General features: G+C 46.6%; 1 protein-coding gene and 1 pseudogene across 1 annotated transcript; one reads left to right on the forward strand and one right to left on the reverse strand.

Moving 5' to 3' along the window:
* Nucleotides 1–13,305: 13,305 nt before the first annotated feature.
* Nucleotides 13,306–23,563, forward strand: LOC149367016 (serine/threonine-protein kinase PLK1-like). Its single transcript, XM_089572572.1, has 5 exons — nt 13,306–13,317; nt 13,495–13,611; nt 20,564–20,877; nt 21,932–22,131; nt 23,043–23,563. The coding sequence occupies exons 1-5, from the start codon at nt 13,306–13,308 to the stop codon at nt 23,168–23,170; spliced, it is 771 nt and encodes a 256-aa protein (XP_089428698.1). The 3' UTR covers nt 23,171–23,563.
* LOC149367017 (uncharacterized) lies at nt 19,380–20,199 on the reverse strand (annotated as a pseudogene).
* Nucleotides 23,564–26,817: the final 3,254 nt, after the last annotated feature.

Consider the following 26,817-nt stretch of genomic DNA (forward strand, 5'->3'; position numbering starts at 1 on the left):
CCCACCCTCGTAGGTGGTGGTGGTGGTGGTGAAAACTTTTAATTGCTGAAATAGAGTTTGGGAGCCACAGAGTGGCCCCGCTGCATGGTCTGGTGAAAGGGGTGAGAGACGGGGCATTGTCATGCGTACCCTGGCAGGTGGCAGCGTCTCTGGTATAACGTTGTCAATGCCAAAGCATGCAGCGCACATCTGTCACTACCGCAACGTAGCTTAAAGAACGATTGAGGTGTCCACTATTCCAAAAGGGCAGTTATGGGCCTTCCCTATGGTTCAGGTGTCCACCGAGATGTGTGAGAAATATACTGCGCTCTTCCTTTCCTCAAAAAACCAATTTACAAATTTTACCGTCTGCTTTCCAAGCCCCCGCTCTATTGGTTTCGCAACTGGGGGAGACAGATACTGCGCATTTCCTTTACTCAAAAAATGTTTTTTGTTTTTATGGGGTTTAACGTCCCAAAGCGACTCAGGTTATGAAAGACGCCGTAGTGAAGGGCTCCGGATAATTTCGACCACCTGGGGTTCTTTAACGTGCACTGACATCGCACAGTACACGAGCCTCTAGAATTTCTCCAACATTGAAATTTCATTTATGTTCCCTTAAAACTGTAATACCCTAGTTCGTGGCAAGGGCGCAAAAGCATAGCCCGACGTAATTAAATGGGCAAAGCTGCTTAGATGGCGAGTACACTGCGTCCTTCTCGAGGTCGACCATGGTACCGTTTAAGACCCGCTTTTACAGACAAAAAAATTACCGCAGACACTACTTTGGAAGTTCTAAAGTGTGCTTGGTGAAAGCCCTGTGGTCAACCCACTGCCGATTCCCCGAACCGCTCGGCGCGGAATCACTGGGCCGCTTCGGAGCCAAGCGTCTCACTCACTCGACTGCAACGAGACGTCTGGCGAAGCAGCGGCGGTGTAGCTGCCATCGCCGACGCGCGCGCGCTCGTTCTACCCCTACTGTGTGACGTCACGGTTGCTATACACAGCTGCGCCCCCCGCGCCGATTGCTAAGGAGGGGAGGAGGTTTCGCTTTTACTTTCTCCTTTCCAAGCTCCCGCTCCATTGCTTTCGCAGCAGGCGACAAATGTACTTGCGTCTGGGTGACGATAACAAGCGCCGATTAATAAGGGGGGATAAGAGGAGTTGCTGAGAACGAATATCATTTCCAGTGCGGATGAAGTTTTAATTTCGATGCATTGAAGGCTTCTATGGGTAGCAATTAGAACGCCACCACCCCTTTTGTTAGTTCTGTCATGGCGAAAAACATTTAAATCAGAAGAAAGAGAAAGAATCTCCGAGTCGGCAATTGAAGAGTTTAGCCATGTTTCTGTGAGACTAAGGAGGTTAGACTCTGTGGTGTGAAGCTGGTTACGAAGAGCATCAAGTTTAGGCAAAAGAAGTGTTGGAAGGGCTAGAGCGGGGACGATTAGCTCCTACGAGTTTAAAGGGTGTGGCACTACCTTCTGACTAATGTGATCAAACATGTACGTTTTCTTCCCGATGATTAGCTTCTCATGTCGGAGTTTGAATTTTTTTTTCGTCTCGTGCTTTGCAGAATTTCACAAGATGCTTCCTGGCCTTGACCGTGCTTGGGCAGTAGTCCTCAGATATGCTAAACTCTGTACCTGTTAACATTTTGGCGCATGAAAGAACCTTTTCCTTCACTTTAAAACGTACAAATTTAACGATGATCGGCCTTTTCCTGTCCGCCCTAAACTTTCCTAATCTGTGGGCTCTTTCAATATCCACAGGAAGAATTGTCGTCCTTAATTTTGTGCTGCAGTGTTCAATAATAGTGGCCTCTGACTGGGCCCATGTTTCCTGTTCATTATCTTCGTGGCCAAAAAAAAAAGTAGGTTTGATCTTCGGGACTGATTTTCTGACATATCAAGTCTAGCTGTGATAGTGGCAACGTCTTTCGCGCTTTGCTCAGACAGCGCCTGGAGGTCGTCTACCTGTTCCTTTATTTCTAATAGTGATGAGCAGTCGGTTTCAGTTTTGGTCAGTCGATTCTTGATTTCTGCAAACGTTTGGTCATTTTCGGAGAGTTTAAGGCGGATGAATTTCATTTCGGTTAGGAGCGTGGCTTGACTGGATTGGACTTCATTCAGGGCCTGAAGTATGTCGTTAGGTGACTATCGCCGTGGCCGGTGGTGGGACCCGGGTTGAGTTCTACGTCACCTGACAAAATTAGTAAGCGCATGATAACATGATAGCAATCACAGGCAATACCAATGAAACACATTGGGCTTGGCAGCACCACTAAAGCCGCATAGCGAGTGCGCCGTGAATAATATGAAACATCACATGTCACACTTCAAGTTCTGCTAAATCATTCATGCCGAAAACCATTATTGATTGGAACCGGCTGCCTTACACAATCGCAACAGAAACAAATGCGACATCATTTCATGAACTTTTAAAAAATCAAATCGATGCGTAATTTTCTTGTAGTTCTGTTCTGCTCACCGCAATGTGTTCGAGTTTTGCTTTTCGTTTTGCTTATTCCGTTGTTTTTATCTTTCTGTTTTCTTGTCTTGTTTTTTTTTCATTTTGTTTATTTTGCGTCTTATTGTTTCGCCACATTTCGATTCTTGCTGACTACCAGTTATTGCACTTTTCTTGCTTCTTTTTTTTCCCTGTTATTCATGTTAATGGTCTTCTATGTATTCAAGTTGAAATTTTTACCACCCCCTATGTAATACTCTCGTGAAGAGGGCCTTTAGGGGTATCTTGAAATAAATAAATAAATAAAAATGAAGTGTTTACCTGCAGGATGAACAAACGTCGCAGGTGAGTTGTGGCTCACATAGCTGCGGTGCTGCCAAGCCCGTTGAAGGCGGCGCGGGGTGATGCCGGGCTTATAAAGGGGTGATGTGGCGAGGAGGTTGATTTCCGGTGGTTAGCTATCGCTGAAGCTGACAGTGGCAGCGATAATCTCGGAGCTCGTTCTTGAAGGGGCGTTGCCGGGCACTGACGGGGCTTTGCTGTTGGCATGTGGTCCGCAGGACGGATGCGATGCAGCGGTGCGGGGGTCGGACGGTCTACCGTTGGAAGCTGGGCTGTGGTCCAAGCTGGATTCCAGGGTTCGCTCGGGCGAGAGTCACTGCATCGCAGGAGGCAGACGGATACCTGCAGGACGAACAAACGGCGCAGGTGAGTTGTGGCTGACATAGCTACGGTGCTGCCAAGCCCATATGGCAAGCTGGATCGGTTCTTCAGATCGGTTGCACTTCTGTAGGATGAATATTCGGAATGAACAAATCTAATGGCGTGATTTTGATTGTTTCTATGCTCTCAGAAAGGTATTCCTCATGTGGGTTCCAAATGGCGGTAAAAAATTCAGGGGGCACTTTGACTGTCTAAAGTGGGTAGAGGCGGAAGCGTTTTCCGCACCACCTTCGCTGTTTCTGTGGCACTGGTGGCGTCACATATATTTGAGTACTAATTACTAAGTGATGGCAAATCACTAATTAATTCATAGTCACTGATTAATGCCTGAATACTAATTAACTGCTAATTAATGACGCTTAAGCTTCGCCTTTAGGAGTGGAACGCGACACCGCGTTGTAGCGCTGCCAGGGAGTCCACGGAACGCCACCACCCGTTCGGCGCGATGCCTTGCCCTTTGAACGCAACGCTTTTTGAGGAAAGGAAATGGCGCAGTAATTCTCTGTCGTCTAGGTGGACACCTGAACCGCACCGTAGAGAAAGGGAGGTGGGAGTGAAAGAAGATAGATAAAGAGGAGCCGTAATGAAGAAAATGAAAATTGTATTTGAGGAGAGGAAATTACGCAGTAACTGTCTCACATATCTTGGTGGACACCCGTCAAAATTCAGGGGGGCACTTTTTTGACCTAAAGTGTGGTCGCTGATGTGTGGTTAAGATGTTAAGCTTCGCCTGTAAGAGTGGAACGCGAGAGCGTCTTGCAACGCTGCCAGGGAGTTCATAGAACGCCATCGCCCATTCGGTTCTACGCCTCGCTCGTCGGTAAATTGGTTTTTGAGGAAAGGAAATGTATTTATCTCTCATATCTCGGTGGACACCTAAACCTCGTCGGAAGGGAAGGGAGGAGGATGGAAGTGAGCGAAGACACCGTATTCACTAGACGTGCCTTTGTTCATTCCAAACCATCGAGCTGGCATGGCGGAGTTTTTTTTTTCTTTATTGAAAAAAAAAGCATGCTCGTCTCGCACTCCGAAGACCGGGGTTCGATTCCCAAGCTCGGCCAATTTCTTAATCGCTTTTATTTATTTATATAGCCTGACTAGTAAAGCTAATTAGGCTAATTGGGTAATTAAGCAATTAAATAAGCTCAGTCCCACTTACTTGGAGCATCACTATACGATCCCTTCAATTGGTTGTATGGTTACTAGCCAAAGTGCAATTGGCCCCGTTTGAAATTCGCGCACTGTGACGTCACGACCGTTTCCACCAATTGAAAAGCGTGACATTTTCTGTCGACAACTGCTGCTTACAACGATGAGACATTAAAGGCTTCCGCCTTAAAATAGGTAAATTGGTTTTTGAGGAAAGGAAGTGGCGGAGTATCTGTCTCACACATATAGGCGGACACCTGAACCGCGCCGTAAGGGAAGGGAGGAAGGTAGGAGTGAAAGAAGAAAGGGAGAAGAAGGTGCCGTTGTGGAGAGCTCCGGAAAGAATTTCGACCACCTGCGGATCTTTAACGTGCACTGACATCGCACAGCACACGGGCGCCTCTTGCGTTTCGCCTCCATCGAAACGCGGCCGCCGCGGTCGGGTTCGAACCCGGGTACTCCGGCTCGGTAGCCGAGCGCCTTACCACTTAGCCACCGCGGCGGGTACGAAATGGCGGATGCAAATTCTAATTTTGGGCTCATTAATGTGGTGTAGGCTAGTAATTTTACATGTGCTGGGGCAAACTTCATTGAGCGTTGAAGATAGCGAAGGGATCGGCTGGATGCTACAGTTGTGATTGATATGCGTTGACCACGTAAAATCGTCAGACAGGTGTAATCCAAAATATTTCTATGCTTTTGTAGCATGTAAACGAGAACCGCAGATAAAATAGCTGCGTGGTATTAAGTTGGAGCGTCTATGGAAATGCAGGACCTTACACTTAACTATATTTAAAGACATTTGCCATTTGTCACACCAGTTTTCTGCTGCTAGTAAGACACGTTGTAAGCTAATACTATCGCACAACATTATTTATTTGTGCAACAGGTTGGTAGTTATAAGAGGGTAATTCGTACGTGACTGTCGAGGTATCGTGGTCCTGACGTGCCCTCACAGTTTTGCGCTTCATGACTTGCACTATCATTCAATTTAAAATATTGTGAGATAAATACATCTGTTTTGTTTGTGTGTTTTATGGGTGTTTAACGTTCCAATGTGACTCAAGCTATGATTGAAGCCGTAACGAAGGGCTCCGGAAATTTCGACCACCTGGGGATCTTTAACAAGCACTGACATCGCACAGTACGTGGGCTGCTGGAATTTTTCTTTGATCGAAATTCGACCGCCGCGTAAATATATATTAATTATATAAGTTAATGGTTACGTGATCAATATTCACATATAAATCATAAATAGATATGAATTACATATGAATATTGTTCACGTAACCGTTAGCATTCAAAGCATGAGTTATGGTATAACATCTTATCGTTCGCCATTGATTTGTCAACAAAGTGCACACATAATTGTTGTACAAATAGAGTTTAAATAAAAAATCATTGTTTCTGTGTTTTTTTTGGTAGAAGGAAGTCCGTCCGCCCCCCCCCCCCCCCCCCCCCCCCCCTAGAAGCAATCGCTGGGACCGCCACTGCCACCAATTAAAAAGCCTGAATTGCAAAGTAAGGTAATCTACGTGGTAATGCGCGAGCGAATGTTGACATAATCTTGAGCGAACTTTCGTCAATTTTCTGAAGAATTCCTAAACACATTTCTCTGTTGTGAAAGTGCGGAAAATTGGAGGATAGTTCATGACAAGCTAATTTAATTGAAAGATAAATATATTCAAAAATTACCATCCCCTCGTCAACACACAACAAATGGTTCACTTCACAGGTAAGACGATCCATGAATAAACAGAAAAGTTTATACTCTAGAGCAAAACAGCCTAATTCGAAAGGTAACTGGGAGCTGTACAGGAAACATGCAGCAGTATGCAAAAAAAGAGACTGAAGCGGCTAAAGGCAAATTTTTTAATCACGATGTGTCGGGCCTACTGACAAATAATATCAAGAAGTTTTGGAAGGTAATAAACTCCAAGTCTTTAGCTAGAAATTCTATATCAATTATAAAGGACGACGAGGGCCTTTTGCCATCGCAGGCAACCAAACAATTTAATTTATTCTCTACTTCCGTATTCACTGAGGAGGTGCAAATACCCCTGATCTCAACTTCCCTTCTGTTGGTGCCACCATGGACAGTCTTACAATCTCTCCTAAAAGGATAGAAAATGCTATTGACAGATTACAAACTAACTCGTCGCCTGGTCCAGACGGTATATGCCCTAAACTACTAAACCTAACAAAACCGGCTATATCTCACATTTTTACCGCCTTGTTCCATCAATCTCTTGACACCGGGTGACGACCGTTATATGCAAATTACAGACCAATCTCCTTGACCAGTATACCGTGCAAGCTATTAGAACATATCATATGAGCTCCAATAATGAATACTTATGCGGGAAAAAACTTTACCCTTAATCAGCATGGTTTCGTACATAGTCGTTCGTGTGAGACACAGTTGTCTGAATTAATAGCCGGCCTTCACCATGCCGTCCACGCTAAATTAAGAACTGTCGCTATAATTCTTTATTTCACGAAAGCGTTTTATAAGGTACCCCATTCGATTTTATTACTGAAACTAAATTCTCTCAACCTTAACAGGCATATCATTACCTGGATCACTAACTTTCTTACCAATCGTTATCAATACGTCAGTGTAAATGGGTATTGTTCTTCCCCAACCGTGGTAAAATTTGGCGTGCCGCAAGGCTCGGTGCTTGGGCCAATTCTGTTCTTGGCCTACATTAACGATAAAGGTGACCTTTTTACCTCTACTACTAGATTATTTGACGACGGCTATGTTATTTACAGACAGATTAATTACCAACCCTGACGGCAGTAACTCTTTGCAGACAGATAATGACAGAATCACCTCTTGGTGTGAACAGTGGCAAATGCAAATCAACGTCTCTAAAACAAAGACGAAAACATTCAACACTGATAGTAAGCTTCAAAATCCCTTTTATTCCGTGAATAGTATTCCCATTGAGAATTTCTCCACAGTTAAATACACAGATGTTATTCTTTCGTCTGATCTAACATGGAACAATCATATCGATGCAATTGTTATTAAATCATCTAAAGCACTTGGTTTCATCAGGAGTCACTTGCACCAAGCTAACCCTGCCACGAAGCTTATAGCTGACACTACTTTTGTCCGCTCAAAAATACGCATCTGCAATTTGCAACCCGCATCAAATGTACTTAATTAAGAAACCCGAGTTGATACAGAATAAAGCAGCGAGAATTTTAACGAGGGACTGTTCACGCCATTCTAGTATAACGGCCATCAAAGCGTCGCTAAAGCTACCATCACTTGAAAAGCGAAGAATACCAGCATTATTATCACATTTTCACAGTTTGTATCACAGCCACTCTTCATACACTTCATCCCATATCAGACCAGCCCACCGTATTTTTCCGCGCTGCTATCAAAATTGAACCACTGTTTGCACGCACCCACCTCTCTTAGTCATTCACCATTGTTCCTCGCCATAAATCATTGAAACAAGCTACCAGGTGCTATTTCTTTCACATTAAACCATGACGCATTTTTGCAATAACTAAAGCGTTTTTTACAAATAAATTCTGAGTAGGAAGGCTCCATTCCTGTGTACCATTAAATTCAAATTTTCTCTATCCATTATGTCTGTGTCTTTGGATTTCTTTTGTGTTTGTATGATTAAGTGTAGAATACTATCATATACTTGTGACTGTACACCCCCGATGTAATGCCCGAAAAGGGCCTTTAGGGTATGTAAATAAGTAAATAAATACCTGGATGTTCCGATGACGTTTCTATGACTGGATGTCTCCCGAACATCTGTTGAAAGCTGTCGGACCCATCCCTGAAGTGTTTTTGTTGTAAAAGCAACACCACGCGAGTCGCCGGAGCTGACGAAAGGCCGAACTGCGCATGCGCGAGGAGCAGTGACGTCACACGGCGCACTGCTGGCGCGCGGCCGCCAGTTGCGCATGAGCAGTAGCGGCGCATAGCTAGCGTGCCGCCGCCGCTGCCGCGCGCTCTCCATCGCCTCTCTCTCTCTCGTCGTTGCTTTCGCAATCCTCCAGGTTTAACCAGAGCTAAACCACTGCCAGTTTTTGGTTTTGCTCAACCTACCTCTGACTCGTACTCGCTGCCTTTCTCGCGCAATTTCTTTTCGCTTTTCGCAATCAATGATTCGTATCTTGCGTTCTTTGAAATATGTCCGGGCTATGGTTGGCTCGGTTTCTACGATACTGTGGTCTCTTACGAGTATCTCCTCTAGGTTTTTCTATCCAATGTACCCAGTAGCTTTGATCAGCGTGAGGTCCGGGCCTACTGACACTGTTGCCTATCCTCTTCGGCTGGGTTGGGTCCGTTGGTGAAATCTTGTATCGGGCTGAGAATTGCCAGTGGTAAGGGTTGGTGAGCTATTTAATTCCTCCTGCACTAAACCTATATATATTTGGTACAGACCATTCATTTCCCATGGACGTCAAATACTCAGAATTCCCGCGGTGATTTTGAGTGTTCTGCGTCACGCGGTACATGATGAGAGCCGAGCAAATTACAAGCGTTTATCCAAATATTTTAGGCCTGGGTGCAGGCATCTGTTCCGGCGCATTTTAAAAGCCTTCAGAAACCTATCATGACTACAGAAGTTGGGTTATTACCGGCAATTCATCTGTAGTAAAACGTTTGGCCAAGAAGGCCCAGGTTGTATGTGTGAAATTTGAAAGGGGTTTCGCTCATGAGAGGTGACTTATTTACATAACGATCTATGTGTTACCTCTACGGTCGAATGTCTAACAGAATTGTATTCCGGGGCTGCACCCATGTTTCCTAAAGAGAATTTGGGCTCGTTTGAAAATCGAATTAGGCTTGAGTGCCATATCTAACGGTACTGTGGGCATGCGTAATTATGTACACACACTAGCCCTCTGGTACGTAAGTTGCGCCTGTCACGTCGTAACATAGCTGACGGAGTACTTCCATGCAGTCACACGATTTTGCTCACAAAAAAAACGACCAGCCTTTAAACGAAACATTTTTAGTCGTACTCGACGCAGATGGTTTATGGCGAGCACAAACGTGCCTAAAGTAACTGCAGATCGCATTGCCACATGTGGGGCAAAATAAAAGTTCCCAATGTATCAAGACTGGCACGTTAGGCCTAAATACGGTTACTATAGTTTGAAGCGGAAGGGGACAGAAAGCCGTGTCTCGAGTTCCCTTATTCGAGAACCGGCATGTTGCACTGAAAGGCCGCCGCGAACTCCGGCAGCACACTAACGGGCGCGTTGCAACGGCGACCTGCGTCTCCATATAGTTTGTCCACGTAGTTAGCGCCCGAACAAAGCGCATAGCAGGAGGCAACGAAGAACAGCCTGTCATCGGCGAGGCTCGGCGTTTCCGGGAGGTCGCCTTTCGAGCGTCGAATAAAGGCAAGTCTGTGGGCACTCAGGGCAGCTAGGAGTGCCTTGATGTCTAACTGATAGGGAGATAACTGTGGCAGTGATGATCTCGCTGCGCTTGCGTTGCCACCACTGTGACTGCTTCCTTTCTGCTGGTTGTAAAGTTGGTCGTGGAACAGTCCTCTCTGCACTTTGTTAGCGATGAGGCGTCCGGCTCAGCCGTAGGTGACGGCCGGAGGCAGGTCCGGATGGTAGAGGGGGAATACGAGGTAGTCTTCGGCAATATAGAGTGGTGCTTGGAAGCTCCATCGCCGGCTCAGATGGTGTCCAGGCTTGACGACATTTGCGAGACCTTCCGTCTCGAATCGCCAAGCCGTGTTGATGGTTCAGCCAGTAGGTGAAAAAACGCGACCTGGCAGTAGGTCTCCCGAGCACGTCGGCCAAATAGTTCTCTTTGTTCCATACGCTGGTGTCCCACTTGACCCGAAACTCGAGCGTGGTTTGGGAGTGACGTGCAACTACGTCAGCGTGGACATAGCGCACGTTCTGGACAAGCGCTTCCGATCCCCGATGCGTAGAAAAGAGGCTCAGCCAGGCAACGGCTAAAGCGATTTCCGCCTGCATAAGAAAGCGGTGCGTGTGCGCTGATGATGGCAGGCCCATCAGCTCCAACGTGGCGTCCGCTATTTCCCGGTCAGCCATCCAGCCCAGCTCGGTCGCCAAGTGGAGGCCCAGACTTGTGGTCAGCGCCTCCCGCGTCTCGGACTTGAGTCGCAGCAGGTAAACGATGGACCTGAGGAGGCTGGGGATCTCAACTTGCACGATGTCGTCCGCCGTGAAACGCCGCGCCCAGATGAAGTGTTCATTGAGCAACAGCAGCAAGCGTCCGGCGGCGATTCCGGGAGTCGCGGTGTTGGTCATATTTCGAATTGCAACCCGCAGAACTCTCGGTTCACTCTCTGTGAGGGCCGGCCCCAGCGCTTCTAGCGTGAGCAGGTCCATCGTCTGGATTCTGGTCTGTAGCTCACCAACCCGCGACTCGGGAGTGCCAAAGAGGCGCAGCATCTTCAGGACGTATTGCGGGTACCGCAACGACCGCGTCTCCCCAGCCCCCTGAAGGGCGAACGTCCTCATGGAAGCGACCCAAGCGAGGAAGGCGGCGCTGTGACTAATCTTCATAACTGGATCTCCTCTCCGGCTTGCGGCAAGCTCGAAGGTGACTTGGAACCACAGGTGCACGTTCCAATTTCCGGAGAGGTCGAGCAGAACCTCGAGCAGGTCCCAGCTGGACGTCTTCGGCCATGGCAGGTGGCGTTCGGCCATGAACCTTTTCAGGTCCTCGAGGCTGCTCTCGGAGAGATCTATGCAAGACCCTGCCAAAGCGGCCATCCTTTCCTGGACGCTCCACTCCGACGACGCTACAGCGACCGATCTGCTGTTGTTACTTGGAGCCCACTCGAGGGAGTTGAGTGAGGCCGTTTCCCAGGGACGATTGAAAGACTTAGCAGCAAGAACGAACAACAGTGACCGATACGACTGGACCAAATTCATTCGAAATGGATAGTGTGTAGAATACGAACGCTTCGTGCCGGTTTCTGGTCTTTTCTAATGCTTATCTAACCTCAGTTTTCGCAGAAAGTAACGTAACGTAACGGTAACGTAACCAGACAGGCCAACTTCAATTTCTCCACGTCATTTTAATGCTTCTCTAAATTTCCATGAAACTATTTGTCTGTAGAGGAGGGTCACAAGCAGGAGACAAAATATGCACTTCATTCCTTCAACACAAATAGAATCAGATACCTATACATGATTTTAGTTTCGATACCTGGGCGCCGCCATGTTTGTTTTACTCGAGCGCCGCCTACCGCCGACGCCATCTTGGGCTGATAATTTGCAGCCGGTGGGCTGCAGACGTAGCAGCGTGCGATCTCTGAAAGTGTCATTCGCCCGTTTTATTCCTGCCAAGCCTAGAAATTTTGTGTGGGCGTTCGCCTCGTGTCCATCCTCGTGTGTGCTATGCCATTAGCTCCTGCGATAACCAACTGGGAGCAAGCTACCATTCCTCGACGCAGCGAACGATCAGCATCGGTTAGTGCCATGCTCGCAGTTCACGCGTGCTTTTTTGTCGCCGGTTGCCTGTAGGGCGAATGCGGCACGGTGTTGCATGTTAGAAAAACGAAAGCAAAATGTGTTGAAACACAAGATCGCGGAGGGCAATGAATATCTAGTTTTTCGTGGAGCGCAGTTTTTCATGAACTCTTTCGCTGCCTGCTTGGACACGGCGAGTATGATAGTTTAGATGCTGAGCTTGCGACAGAGTACCCCGTTTACAAACTGAACATTTTGGAAACAACGAGTACATGACCGAAACGAATCCGCTTCTGATGATTAGAATGTTTGTTTGCGGAGATACGCGCGATGAGATTGAAATTCGGCCCCTCCTGCCGCTTGCGTAGGGCTGTTCGTGCTACGAGCGATACAAGCCAGTTGACTGAAAGCAATTCGCATTCTCGCTTTCTCCGCTCCCGCCAGTACTCACTGGTGCACAAATACCAGAAAATGTGCAATTACATGATCTAATAGGTTGGTACGCTAATGAAACGCTATTACCACTCACTGATAGGCAGAATCGCCGCACCTGTGTTGAGAATTCCAATCTCAATCGGGTCGGGGCACTGCTCAAGTCGCTGCGTTTGTTGTATCTCTGGCACGGTTATGCATAGTGTAGATTTTTTTTACAGTGCATTCGATGCGATTTCAGTCGAATAATTTATTACAGTGCGTGGCAGAGTTTACCGTCCTGTGCATGCCGCGTATTTTTTCATCTTACGTTGCCATGGCTCCATTTTTCCTCACTTTGCAGTTGGGTAAAAGTTCATATCGCCGCTTCTATTCATGCCATGCTGTGCAAATTAAATTAGTATTTTTTGCACTAACGACATGTTTATTTTTTTCAGGTGGCGATCCCCACACCCTCCCGATATTGACGATCATGTGGGGCGGCGAAACGAAGTTGTGGCCAAATTTGTGAAGTCCTCACATAGTGTACTGCTGAATTAAAAGAGCTCTGCCAAGGCCGTCCAAATACTTGTTCTCAAGATTATGCACAGATTATAGTTTGGTAACCCAGGCGCTGCGCTTCGTTCCGCGCCCGATATTAGGCGCAGGCAGTGGGTTTGTTTCTGTCTGCTTTTCGTTCACAAAGTTCGCTAACTTTTAAGCTTTTTGTTGGCGTAAGTATTTTTTGTTCCACAACTACGCCCACTGCCAATGCAACTCGGGACCGGCGGAAAAGCGGTGAAGAAATGGGCACCGCAGACGTGCTGAGACCTTCACATAACATGGTGCGCGTACATACTGGCGGCGTTCGTTCTTTTCTACTTTCGTCGACTGTTTTCGCAACCGAAAATAAAACAATGATGTCTAGAAGACGTTGGTTTTCCGTACAACATTGCTGCTTTTGTTGTACAGACGCAAACACGCGCTTGACAGGTAGCTGAGCAGCCGCGGACGTTGCTCCGCGCGCCCGATTATCAGCCCAGGGGAGGAAGGCAACAGTGGGGTGTCGCGCAGCGCACGTGTTTGAGAGTATTTCTCCCTCTCCTGCCCGCTCCTCGTAAAATGGTGTATACGGTATTGCAAGATCCTGTTCTAGTGACCGGTTACCTTAATCATCCTTACGGCTTTTTTTCACTTCAGCGTAAGGATTTCTTAATAATAATCAGCAGCAGCTTAGCCCAGCACTTTCTGCACGTTTGTTTCCGCCTAGTAAAACCTTTCCGAGGTTATTTATTCAATTGTTCTCTGCAGCTTGAAGAGGAAATCAACATCCACAAAAGCCTGCGTCACAAACACGTGGTTGGTTTCCACAACCACTCTGATGACGACAAGAACGTGTACCTCATCTTGGAGCTGTGCACAATGCAGGTGCGTCAACGTTCATGCTCTAGGTTGTTCCCAATTGCACTCATCTTCTTCGCGTTCATTGTAAGATGCTGCTAAGGTTATCAAGGTTCGCTTTTATTTCGTTCAACGGTGCTTGACGTCCCAAAACAACTCAGGCGTAGAGGAACGCCATACTGGAGTACTCCGGAAAAATTTCGGCCATCTTGGATTCTCTAACGTTTCCTGACTACTCACAGCACACTGACATCTCGAATTTCGCCCCCGTCGAAATCGGAGCGCAGCGGCTGGGATCGAATTTGTTTCTTTCGGATCAGCAGCCGAGCACCACAGCCACTGAGTTCCACAAGGTTAGTTTACTGCTCAGAATACCAGTGCGGTCAGAGTTGCGTCACTACAGTAGTTGGACAGGGCAGCAAAATGTTAACCGTACGGCCTAGTCAGTGTGTATCAAACATAATGAAACCAGGGACAATGAAATTGGGCAGAGACACGTAAGACTGCATACGTGTAGGAATGCGAAGGTATTACTGTTCCTGGATGCTACTGCCACCCACGCACACGCGCGCGCGCATGACACCACCTGGGACGCTGTACGACAAACGTTTGGAACAAAATTATGATAAGAAAATCAAAATTGAGAATTTGTGTTTGAGGAAAAGAGATGGCGCAGTAATCGTCTCACGCCCCTGTGGACACCTGGACCGCGCCTTGAGGGAACGGATGAAGGAGGGAGGCAAAGAACAATGGGAGAAAGAGGTGCCGTCGTGGAGGGCTCCGGAAAAATTTCGGACACCTGATGGTCTTTACCGGGATCTGACATCGCACTACACACGGGCGCATTTTGCGTTTGGCATACATGGAAACGCGGCCGCAGTGGCGGGGTTCGAATACTGGAACTCCGGCTCAATAGACGACCGCCCTAACCACAGATATACCGCCGCGGGTATACGTAAATTGGTTTTTGAGGAAATGTAATTGCGCAACAACAGTCACATTTCGGTGGGGCACCTCAACCGCGTCTCAAGGACAGCGGTAGAAGGTCTGGGAAGCCAAACAATTGAAGGCGCATATGTCGTTGGTTCGAATCCCTTTCGCGAGAGCTAGCCTTCAACTTGACTAGCGCATGTAAGCTATACGCGACGACAAATCTGACGCCTCCTGGAACGCTGTACGAAAAACGGTTGCGTCACAATTTTGGTACTAATGTTGTCGGGAAAACTGGCGCTCACAAAGAGGTCGTCCAGAGGGCAGCACATATAGACGAGCGACGTGTATATGACTGCCTCAAATTGCGAAGTTCGGATTGATGTGTACATCATGCGTCCTTTTCGTGACGCCAGCCTGTTTTCTGGCCATCACTGGGATTTTTTACTGCCACGTGCGAGTACACGCACTACAAAACAGGCCGCGGGGTGTTCTCGCAGAGGGATTAGCAATGCTTTCCCATTAAAACTGGACGGGAGACTGCTCCGCTTTAAGGGTATGACACGATACCCTTAATGGGTTAATGCTCAGATTTGCGGAGTTGGCAATTCTCGAGTTCACATCATAGGTCCCCATGAGTCTTCATACAACTCCGGGAGCAATGGGGAGCGCTTAAGCGCCACTCCACTGCCCTGCGACTACAATCAATACAACCGCAGAATTCCCAACGGCACTCTTGAATTTTTTTTGGCTATTAACATTTTTCCTATCGACAAAAACGTTCCCCGTTGCTTTTCCAAGGCAGTCTTAACTGTGCGGTGCGATCGATGGAGACACTTTGGAAGAAATATTTTGCTGCATATCAGAGGAATGAATATTGCCTACAGTATTTGCATAACAGTGTCTTAAAAGTTTCTAATTATCAAAATTTTTGTCCGAGATATGTTGGACATGCTACGATAGTAGGATTCTGTCCAGCACTGCTCACACGAGGCTGCTGGTAAGTGTACACTTCATTCATTCATTCATTCATTCATTCATTCATTCATTCATTATTGACCGAAGGGAAATTTCCAGTGCGTGAAGCTGGCATGGCAGTCTCAGCGTATTATAATAACCTTGTACAAAGCGAAAATCAACATTAAAGCAAAAATGTGGCGTCATTTTTTTTTTACTTCTCGGCTCTTACACAACTGTCGGCACTTCACTTGCTTACTTTTGAAGGCCTGATGATAGGATATTAAGGGTATTCAATCATCCAAACCGCTTGTGTGAAATTATGTTATGCCAGTAAGTATTTGGGCCTGTATTTGTCACGGCAAATTCAGTGAGAACGGCCACATTGCGTTCTGGAAGCATAATTTAAGGCGCAGCCAAGGACTGCAGCCGCCGCGGTGGCTCAGTGGTTATGGTGCTCGACGGCTGACACGAACGACGCGAGTTCGACCCCGGCCGCGGCGGCCGAATTTCGGTTGAAACGAAATTCCAGAAGCACATGTATTGTGCGATGTCAGTGCACGTTGAAGAACCTCAGATGGTCGAAATTTCCGGAGCCTTTCACTGCAGCGTCCCCCATAGCCTGAGCCGCATTGGGACGTTAAACTCCCCTAAACCGAACAAAGCTAAAGACTGCAAACTGGCTTCGTTGTTTCTAAAACTGTCATTTATTACTGCGGTGTCCTCGTGTGGACATTGAGTTTTGTACCACCAAAAACGAATACTCCAATTAAGGTTTCTTCAGACTGGCGTGATTTTAACAAGTGTGCTAAAGTGGGCATGTCCCAGTCTTGAACCTGAAGGAATGCCCATTTTCTCTGCCATGTACTTAAACGCGTCTCACCTTTTTTTTTGAATTTTTTCTTTATTTATTCTCAGAAACAGTACACAAACTGTTGTTTGGACCCATAGCCTTTACGGCTAGTGAGGGGTCCAAATACAAAACAAGTACAATATTACTGCAGAACGTGTAAAATAAAAAAAACTTCAAGATTAACACACACAATTGAATTGATTCCTACATTTCCGTGGAAATTAAATAGTGTTTTAAAGATGCCGAAAAGTTATTTTTTTCTTTAAATTCATTAGGGATTTCATTCCACACATGGGCTCCGCTGTATTCTAGGAGTCTCCGGCCGTACATATTGTAACAAGGTGGTAAATTAAATAGATTGTTGGTTGCAGCTCTTGTTTGTTTCATTGGTAATCTAAATAAACTAAGGGGCAGGGGGTTGTTAGATTTTATTACATTGTTTACTATTTCAGCTATCTTCAGTTTATATGCCATTGATAGGGGTAAGCTACGAAGCTGCTGAAAGAGTGGCCTGCTGGGGTATGTATTATTTGAATAAGTTATCATACGAATAGCTCGTTTTTGAACGCGAGAAACAGGATCTAGATATGTTTTATATGTACCACCCCATGCTTCCAGGCAATAAGATAATTGACTGTGCACAAAGGCGAAATACAGAATGCGTAGAATTGGAAGATCAAAGCAGTCCCTGGCCTTTAGTAAAATATGACAACCATAGGCTAATTTAGAGCAAATATTATTAATTTGTTCTTTCCAGTGCATATCAGACGCGAACAGGACACCTAGATACTTGTATTGAGGCACCCTCAGCAGAGTCGTGTTGTCGATAGTTAGAGATATATGTTCGTAGTTCATGTTCTTCCTGCGCGAGTGAAACACGGTGTACTTTATTTTCTCAGTGTTAAGGGTTAGCCGATTACTTTTAAACCACTGCGAAACTTCACTAAGCTCTTCATTAATTATACATTTAAGTGCCTCTAAATTTTCCCCTGTAAAAAGTAATGCAGTGTCATCGGCATATATTACAGCTTTCGAATATTTCAGCATTGATGGAAGGTCATTAATATACAGGGAAAAGAATAGCGGCCCAAGCACGGAGCCCTGAGGCACACCTAGATTAATGCTTTGTGGTAGTGAGGCTAAATTGTTCACGACAACATATTGTTTCCGTCCTGTAAAATAGCTTCTAATTACATCACAAATTTTCCCTCTTAAACCGTAGGTTTCCAATTTCTGTTGTAGTATTGTGTGATCAACCGTATCGAAAGCTTTTGATATGTCTAAATATACTACTATGGCCAGCTTATTATTATGCAGTGCAGAATTTATAAGTTGTGAAAGAACAAGAACTGCGGTTGACGTTGACCTTTGGGGCCTGAAGCCATGCTGATTATGACTAGAAAATTTTGTATACGTTTACAAAGCACCTTTTCAAAAACTGTATTAATTGCATTTAATACCGATATTGGTCTGTAGTTTCGCGGATCAGATCGCTCACCGCCTTTATAAATAGGTACAACCCTTGCAACCTTCAGCTCGTCAGGATATATTCCATTTGCCAATGAATGGTTAAAGATGTGTAGTAGATGGATCGCTAGTATATCAATGTTGTTTTTTATCAGTCTAACGGGTATTGCATCAGGTCCTGCCGCCTTGCCGGCTGAAAGGCTGCCGACTGCAGTGATTATTTCTTCTATGTCTATGTCAGGCAAAGCAAAACTGTTGTTAACACGTTCCGGCATCTTCGCCGTAGGTGCGTCAGCATGAACCTGCGCGGCAACCGTAGGCCCAATGGAGGTAAAATAGGTATTAAATGATTCTGCTGTGTCTTCGTCAACTGTCTCAGGGAGTGTTGCTGTACTGGATCGCAAGCCGATTGCGTCGTTCACTATATCCCAAATTTTTTTTTGCATTTCCATGCGCCTGTTTCACCAGTGATGAATAATATTCCTTTTTTCTTTTTTCTCATAAGAGATACAGACAAGTTCCTGCAACGCTTATACTGGCTTAGGTAGTATTCGTTTGATCTCAACTGCTTCCATTTGTGATACCATTTGTCCTTATCTTTTAACACGGCTAATATTTCAGTATTCATCCAAGGACACGTTGGCTGGCTGTATTTATTAGTGTTCGGCCGAGAGCTCTGTTCAATGGCATTTTTAAAAATATCTAAAAAGTTCTTACACTCAGTATTGACGTTTTCATCATATGCCGTAGTGAAGTCGGCTTGTTCTAGTGTTTCACGTAGTGCTACATAGTTTATCTTACTTCGAATTTTACACTCCGTCAGCTGCGCTTGTGGAGGCGGGTCTTTTTCTACTACAAGAAAAATAGGTGAATGGTCAGCTACATCCTCAGCGCAGGTACCGGCCAGTACACCTGGGACAATATTACAGAGGGCGTGATCTATTAGAGTACTTGAAGTACTTGTTACGTGGGTAGGTTCTGTAATAAGGTTGCGTAAGGCAAATGATTCAAGAAGGAAAGTGTAGCTGTTCTGTACTCCATGTGTTAGATCTAAATTGAAATCGCCCATTATGACAATATTAGAGCGACGCCCATGAAAACATTCTGTTAGAATCATTTCGAACTTCTCAAGGAACTGCGTTATCGATGTGTTTGGTGGCCGATAAACCACACCAACCATCAAACCATCTTGAAGTTTTATGAACAGGGTTTCAATGCAGTCAAAACTAACAGACGCAACTCCCATTAGCTGGTAGGAGACACTATCTCTGACAAACATCCCTACCCCACCTCCCCTTGCTCGTGTATCCCGTGGCTGGGATAAAAATTTATAACCCGGGAAAGAGACTACTTCATCACGCTTGAGCCACGTTTCACTCACGGCTATTACATCAAAACAGGATTTATACCTTGCCATATGTACAATCAAGTTATTTAGGTTACTTCGTATGCTGCGCACGTTACAATGCAAAATTGAAAAGCTTTTATCACGCATCAAATCGTCAACTTGTTGAAACGTAAAAGCCATGTCAAAAGAAACAGAAAAAATGCCATGCTAAGATCTAAACGACAGAAAAAAAAAGAAAAGTCACACAACGTTGGCCAAGTCACCTTCGCTTGTGATGTGCAGAACAGTGGAGTTGTCTGCCCTACGCATCAAAATTTTTCCTTGTGACAACCAAACAAACTTCCAGTTGTGGTCCTTAGCTGCTTTCTTTGCTTTAGATAGTAGTACTTTGTTTTCAACACACAGGTGCTCATTAACAAACAATGGTTCTTGTTCTTCAAAACCAAGCAGTCTCGTGTTCAGTTTGGTCTTTTTAGCAGCATTGAGCACTTTATCACGGATAGACCTTGTGACAAACTTGACCACCACGTTTGGCTTATCCTTATCTTTAGAGCGCACTCGATGCACTACATCAATGTCAGACTCGGCAAGTTCGACACCCAGGCAAGAAGCCACCTTCTGAACAGAGTTGACAAGGTCCTCATTCGGAGCAAGTGGAAGTCCCTTGATTTCAAGATTTATGTTCCTGGTGAACTGCTTTAGCTCTAACATCTCTTTTTTTTGTCTCTTGCAGTTCATTTCTCAGAAGCTCATTTGTTTTCTGATAATGTTCATTTTGTTTTTTGACTTCCGCAAGCTCCCGACGAAAACCTTCCACATCTGCCTTGAAGCTTTCAAACCCCTCATTCATGAAGTCAATTGACTCTTTAATGCCAGAGAGCTCAGCGCGAATTTCAGTGCTTGAGCCGCTCATTTTTTCGACACTGCTTTTCATGTCGGATGCAAATACATCAAGTTTAGTTAGCAGTTCGGTAAGGATCTTCGCTACTTCCTTAATGCTCCCTGGAGGCTTATCCCCGAGAGCCCTGAAATCTTGTAGGGCATCCTTTGCACTGTCCATTTTCGCGCTGAGGCGCTCGGCGAACGCACCCGTCAAAGTTAGTCCTGAAAAATTGAAGACAATATCTTGATATGCTGTGTGCGTGTCCGCTGCTGCTGCCAGAATGTGAAGATACGTGTTTCGCACGGCTGCAGGTAAGCGATAGTCCAGGTGGCGCTCACTGTGGGTGCCAGACACGCCCACCTCGGTTATCCTCTGACGATGACACGGGGCAGTACGTCGATGAAATGCTGAAAAATTGAAGACAATATCTTGATATGCTGTGTGCGTGTCCGCTGCTGCTGCCATTTTCTCTGCCATGTACTTAAGCGCGTCTCACCTTCGTGGGTCGTCCGCAGGCTTCATTAGCGCATTTATTTCGCAGTCTCTGGAGGATGTCCTCCAGCACCGCAGGACTCTCACCGAGGCAGAGGTGCGGTACTTGATGCGCCAGCTGCTTCTCGCCTGCCAGTACCTGGTGCAGGACAAGGTCATCCATCGAGACCTAAAGGTCGGGAACCTGCTCCTCACCAGGGGCTGGCAACTCAAGGTGGCCGACTTCGGGGTCGCCACCCGCCTCCACCACGAGGGGAAACTCAAGAGGTCCATCTGCGGCACCGCCAACTACATGGCTCCCGAGATGCTAACTAAGACGGGCTACAGCCACGAAGTGGACATCAGGTCCGTCGGATGTATAATGTAAGTATCCCTTGATTGCGCAGATATGTTTGAAACTCGTAACAACGTTTATGCTAACAACGACAGCTCGTAATACCTGTCATACAGGTATTATCATATAGGTATTATCATACAGGTATTATAACACAGGTATTATCAGACAGCTATCATACAGGTGGCATTTACTTATATTTCGAGCTGGAAAAGCAAGTCGGGCAAGAGTTGAAGGTGGTGATTGGTTTTGCTCAAACTTCGTAGCGCGCTGCTCCCAGTCGGGTTCCGTATAGTGAAATAGACGTGAATTTTACGAATGAGCTATAGACGCTAATATAAACTGCCAGTTCAGTGATACAAATTTCAGGCGCCATAATTTTCGTATTTCAGCTAGTCACGTACCGTATCCCGCAGAGGTGAATTATGCTTGTTCATTCAATGATGTTGACAGGTATGCTTTCATCGGAATAAAACACTTGCTCATATATGCGGTAGATATCATGACCCTTATTTTTTTATTGGTTTTGAGCTTTCGTAATGCTTTAATTTTCGTTTGCGAGTAAAGCTAAGATCAGTAAATAGGGCGCTAATTATAGTAAAGCCCAAACTCTTCTTTGCAACCCTCATTACCGCCAACTTGGCGGGTAGTCGTCTGCAAAGTCCTCCCGGTGTCGTGCATATGATGTCGGGAATCGTAGACGCCGGCCACCACACGGAAAGCGGCTTTCATGTGTCGAGAAAATTGGTTTGAAAAGTGTCTGCCGTGATTCCCAGGTACGCAACCGGGTATGGGTATCTTCCAGCAAGCAACTTACGGATGCCGCAGAGAAAATATTGTTCATAAAGATCACTGTTCGGTCCCTCTTCATGTTAAGAAACAATGAGATAATCCACTTCGCGTTCAAATTCAGGCACTTAGGTGCATCACGAGCGTCGTTTTCCGGCACTTAGGTTACCATTTTATGGCGATTGGTTGGTAGGGGTCTCCTGTAGCATTGCTGTGCCCGCACTCCTTCGAGCTGTGACGTGCTGAGATGCCGGACGGTGCGGACACTGACAGGCCGCGAACTGCTCTCCGCAGGTACAATCTGCTGGTGGGGCGTCCCCCCTTCAGTTCGTCGTCGAAGGCGATGATTTACGCCAGAATCAAGAGGAACGAATACACGATCCCCTCGACCGTGTCCCACGACGCGAGCGCCCTCATCCGGTGGATTCTCCAACCGGAACCCGCAAGGCGGCCCAGCATCGAGGCCATCATGCACCACGGGTTCATGACAAGAGGTGGGCCTTGTCTTGCATCTCTATATACCATGTGTACTGATGACATAAAGTACTGATGAGGAAGTGCTATTGACATGAAAATTTCTCACAACACCACAGAGTTTCGTTGCACACTGCTGCAGCGATTTTTTTCCCCAAAACAAAATTATAAACCTTTTGTTCACAAGAACAAAATCTTCGCGTCAACTGTCAGTCGTCCTTCCGTGGTCCGCGATATAATTGATCCTGCCAAAAACTGGTGCGCATATTACCGCTACACACAGAGATCAATGTCAGCAAAGACAGAACGTATTCCTGTAGACGTCGAAATTAAGAAAGCGGAATAGGTCGAGAGTGGCGACATCGCAAAACGGTTTCTGCACCGAGCAACGTTAAGTACATTACAGCTAAACCTGAGTGCTGGCGGCCTGCACACACACGATTTGTACAACGCTTGGCGCCGTTGCTGGTACTCCGCGATGTGGGCTTTGCACTGTGTTCAGCGTGGATTCCTTATGCACGCGGATTTAAAGGGATTAGAATGGAGCCAACCAAGCTGCATATATGAGAAACCTTTCCGTCAATTCTACTGCGACTCGTTATGCATCGATGTTCCTTTGTGGGTAGAACTTCTTAAGCTCTTGGCGAGGTGGCGCGCAGCTCTCATTGTTCAGAAGCATCAGCTCTTGGCTTGCGTGAAAAGCTGTTCTACAAGCGCGCATATTCCGAAGCATTTTTATTTTTTTATGCTTGCACCTATTCTTTACGTTCACATTTTCGGCGTTTTCTTCTTTGACTGAGAGCAGCACCATGCGGGTCGCAATAGGCCCCCGACCTCTTCCTTCCAGAATTGTACTAATCACCTCGCCTATAGTTTATGGCATTGGCAAATCTCCGCAGCTCCCTGAATGCTTTTCGCCCTCTCCTTCCAGGGCTGCTTCCTGGTCACCTGCCCGCATCCGGTGTCACAACGGAGCCTCACGTGGACGCCGTCGGCACCGCCTTGGCCACAACAGGCAGGAAACCCGTGTCGGAGGGAAACGAAAATCGTGGAGAGTAGGACTGTATTCTCCGATTGAAAAAGATGCACATGAGAACGACTGCACTTATTTAATGCTTCAGCTGCTCCAGATTCTTGTTTTTCTCTTGTTGTTGCTGGTATTGTAACCAATGTTGTATTTGAAAAAAAAAACAAGTATCGGGAAGCTTTAATTTCTATTCAATCTTTAAGGCACTCTTTTTCCTGACATGCACTGTTAAACCTTTACTATTTGGAGCACATGTACAGATACTATTTTTGACAATGCCTCGGTCGTTACTGGAAAGGCTGCGATTGGGCTCCAAAGGTGGATTGCAGTTAATCAGGTCTGATGTGTGCATGCTACGGCTGTAATAAGATTTTAATTTTTATGCCGTGAACTTTTGAATAAATATTTGTACTCGGTGTGCTGTATCCGTTTGCAAAGACTCTTTATCGTCTCCCAGACCAAAAAAAAAGGTGATGATGGGAGGCATACCTTCTCGACTACACCAAGTGCCGAACTTCCATTCCAAACTCTACTATCCCACGTGGCCGTTTCGTGGAGGTTACCACATGGTAAAGTCACTTATGAGTAAGACAGCCAGGTTTCGATGGTGACGTACAACTTAGTGGAGCAGAACGTTGGGCCAGTTGGTGTAGCGCTCGTGTGTGTGTACGTGTTTCTCCCTCCATCTTGTGTTATTCGGCGCAAAGTTTGCTTGAATATGACCTACAACGTTTTGTTTTATTTGATTTTTGTTATGTTTAATCCTGCAGGGCTCTTCACGAGGCCCTATAGCAAGTGGGCATAGACAATGTGTACACTCAGTCCAAAGCTACATCGAAGACAAGCAGCGGTTAATGCCCATATGAATGGGAAATAACCGCGGCTTAATAGGCTGAGCAGATAAAAGAAAGGAGAGATTTACACTTTGGTTTCAGTTGCTGTTGTCTTCCCTCATATACGGTTTAATCGGATTAACTGCATCGTCATGAAAGAGCTGGTGGGGCTCTTTTGGACGGCATCTGCCCCTTTGCTCTTGGGTTCTATCCGACTATAGCGTGAAATCGCAGGTAATGGCAGGTGTTGGGGAATAACAACGGCTTTGTCGGATTAGCGCAGCCTCACTGAAATCTCTCAACGCCATTGGCTGGATGATCTCCTTTGACAAAAGCGAATTGTTCGGCTAGTTGGTATAAATATCATGCTTCTAATTCCACAGCGCGCAAAAAAGGACAAGCACGATAGAAGAACACCACAAAGCACTGGCTACAACTAATGTTGAATTCCAATGGCAGATCGGGATCAAGTTTTTCTGCTCGGTTTGGATCAGTCGTATTCCAATGGTAAAATGGGAGCGCGAGTTGTATGTTCCAATGGCAGATCGGGATCAGGCGTAAATCCCGGATCGCTTCGTGGAGCAGCGATACTTGATCCGCCGAAATCGGCAGATTTGACCGGAACTTCGCATGACGTTTTCTTTTCCGCCGCGTCTGCTTGCGGTCGCGACCAGCAGCAGCCACTTCGTTCCTGTCGTAGCTACGTGGTGAGCCGGGCGAGCCGGGACAGCCGGACTCTTTCCAGTCAACAGTGGACGGCAATGATCTTGCTTCGAGCCGTGCGGCACTAATTTTGCTTCATGGAAGTGACAGTTCCGACTCGGGCACTGAAAGCTCAGAGTCGAGCAGTGAAGATTCGTCTCAAACGGACAGCGAGTGTGGAGCTGCCGGCCTGTATGCCTGCCGCCGGCGTCAGAAAAATTCGCTAATATTCTTTGTTCGCGTTCGTAACAAGCCCTGGAGTAGAGGAATGTAAAAAATGAATCATTTTTGAGGATCGTTGGCCAATACCGAGTTGCTGGTAGAAGTGATAACTGCGATACAAGCAAATTTCTTCCTGATGCCCAGTGCGGCTGCGGCCTGCTGTCTGCTAGCTCCGCTGCTGGAGGCGTCGCAGAAATCGATCATGTCTTTATTTTATTATGAAACGAGGAACACAGTAAAACGGTGACGCGAGTAGCACCTTTACTACAGCGCTGGCGAGTTCCGAAGCGCCCTCAGCTGCGGCATCGATGAAAAACAGTTAGGCTTAGCGACGACTACGGCAGCCAGGGAGAAACGTTGTCCGGGGGGGCAGCGCACTTCGTCGTTCGGCGTGTCCGCGGGCGGCGTCGTTGCCGAAAGCTCGACTGTCTCGCTGATTGGTTCAGCGGCTTGCGTCTCGCAGTCGCAAGGCTGGAAAATCGAGCAGCGAGCGACTTGCCTGCGCGTCGTCCGCCACTTCTTTCGTGAACGGTAGGGACAGGCTCACTGGCTCTCCGAAGACCGCGGCCGCATACTCGCGTGTTCACGGAGAGTGGACCATCCTGTACATACGCTTTGGGTTTGGCTTTACATTCCGGCCTTCGTACTACCTCCTTTTTGTTTCGTCGAGACGGCGTCTGTCAACGCGGAGATCGCGCCTCGCGAAACTCCTGTCGCACTCGAACACGAAGCTAGCAGGGCGTCCGCTCCGACGGCGCGCCTAGTTTCCGCGGCTCGCCGCTGCGGCGCTGGCGTCGCGCTCCCGAGGGAGCACTGGCATTCCAATCGCAAAATGGGAGGTGGCGAAGCTACGCGCTCCGACGCGCTCCGTACGCGATCCCACGGAGCGGTCTCGATCTGCCATTGGAATTCAGCATAAGTTTAATGCCATACGCTGCGCCTTCATACCTGTATACAGTTTAGCGGGCACACGAAGCAAAAGGAAAAAAAAACAATAAGTGACGCTGTCGCCGTGAGCAGCTCGACCCACACGTGGTCCATACCTCCTTCCAGCCAATGGCGTCGGCCGATTCTCATGAGCCTGCTAGCCTGACAATGCAGGGAGCAGCGTGGCAATGCAGGGAGAGGAGTTACGCCTACCATTCTAAGAGCACTTGCTGCTGGGCTAGCTGGTTTTGGTTCATAATTAAATTGTTTTAAGGCGCAAAAAACAGTCAAGACAGACAGGACGAAGCGCTTCGTCCTGTCACCTACCTATGTGTCTTGTCCGTTTTTTGGGCCTTAAAACTATTTAATTATGTACTCCTACCATGGAGGGAGGAAACTGTCCCCTTGCATCTGCCACTTCCTACATTGTCGTGCTAGCATGCTCATGAGAATCAGCCGACGCCATTGGCTGGAAGGGGGGGTTCTTTGACGGAGAAAAGCTGCTGCGTCCTTGAATTGTATCCGACCATATAGAAAAATCCTGTCGCATGGGTGAAGCCTCACCTTAGACTTAAGGAATCAACGTAACCGTTGTGGGTGAACCAAATGATTTTGCGTATTGCATAAGATTACTGATCGTCCCTCCAAGGAACGATATTAAATGAGTAAAATTTTTGCCCTGAAGTTTATACACCTTAGTGTGCCATTTAATCCTTAAAACTCGTCTTAACGCATAACTTTTTGAAGAATGCTTGTGATTTCCACTGCGATGTTACAAAAGGCATAAATTTTTTTCTCTGCTGCGTCACACAGAAAAGTTTTCACATAATTACTCAGAAAAATATCATTCTACAAACATCCGAGGGATGTTCTGCGTGGATTCAAACGTGGAATTTTCCGAAATCACAGAACATGTTACCGCCTCTTGTGATACAAGTTTTTTTCTGAACTACAGCGTTTCTAGCAAAACTTGCTCTGTTCCTTTGCGTGGACAT

The sequence above is a fragment of the Amblyomma mixtum genome, chromosome 1 (assembly GCF_055824585.1).
Source record: "Amblyomma mixtum isolate Tamu chromosome 1, ASM5582458v1, whole genome shotgun sequence".
In the NCBI taxonomy this organism is placed as follows: Eukaryota; Metazoa; Arthropoda; class Arachnida; order Ixodida; family Ixodidae; genus Amblyomma; species Amblyomma mixtum.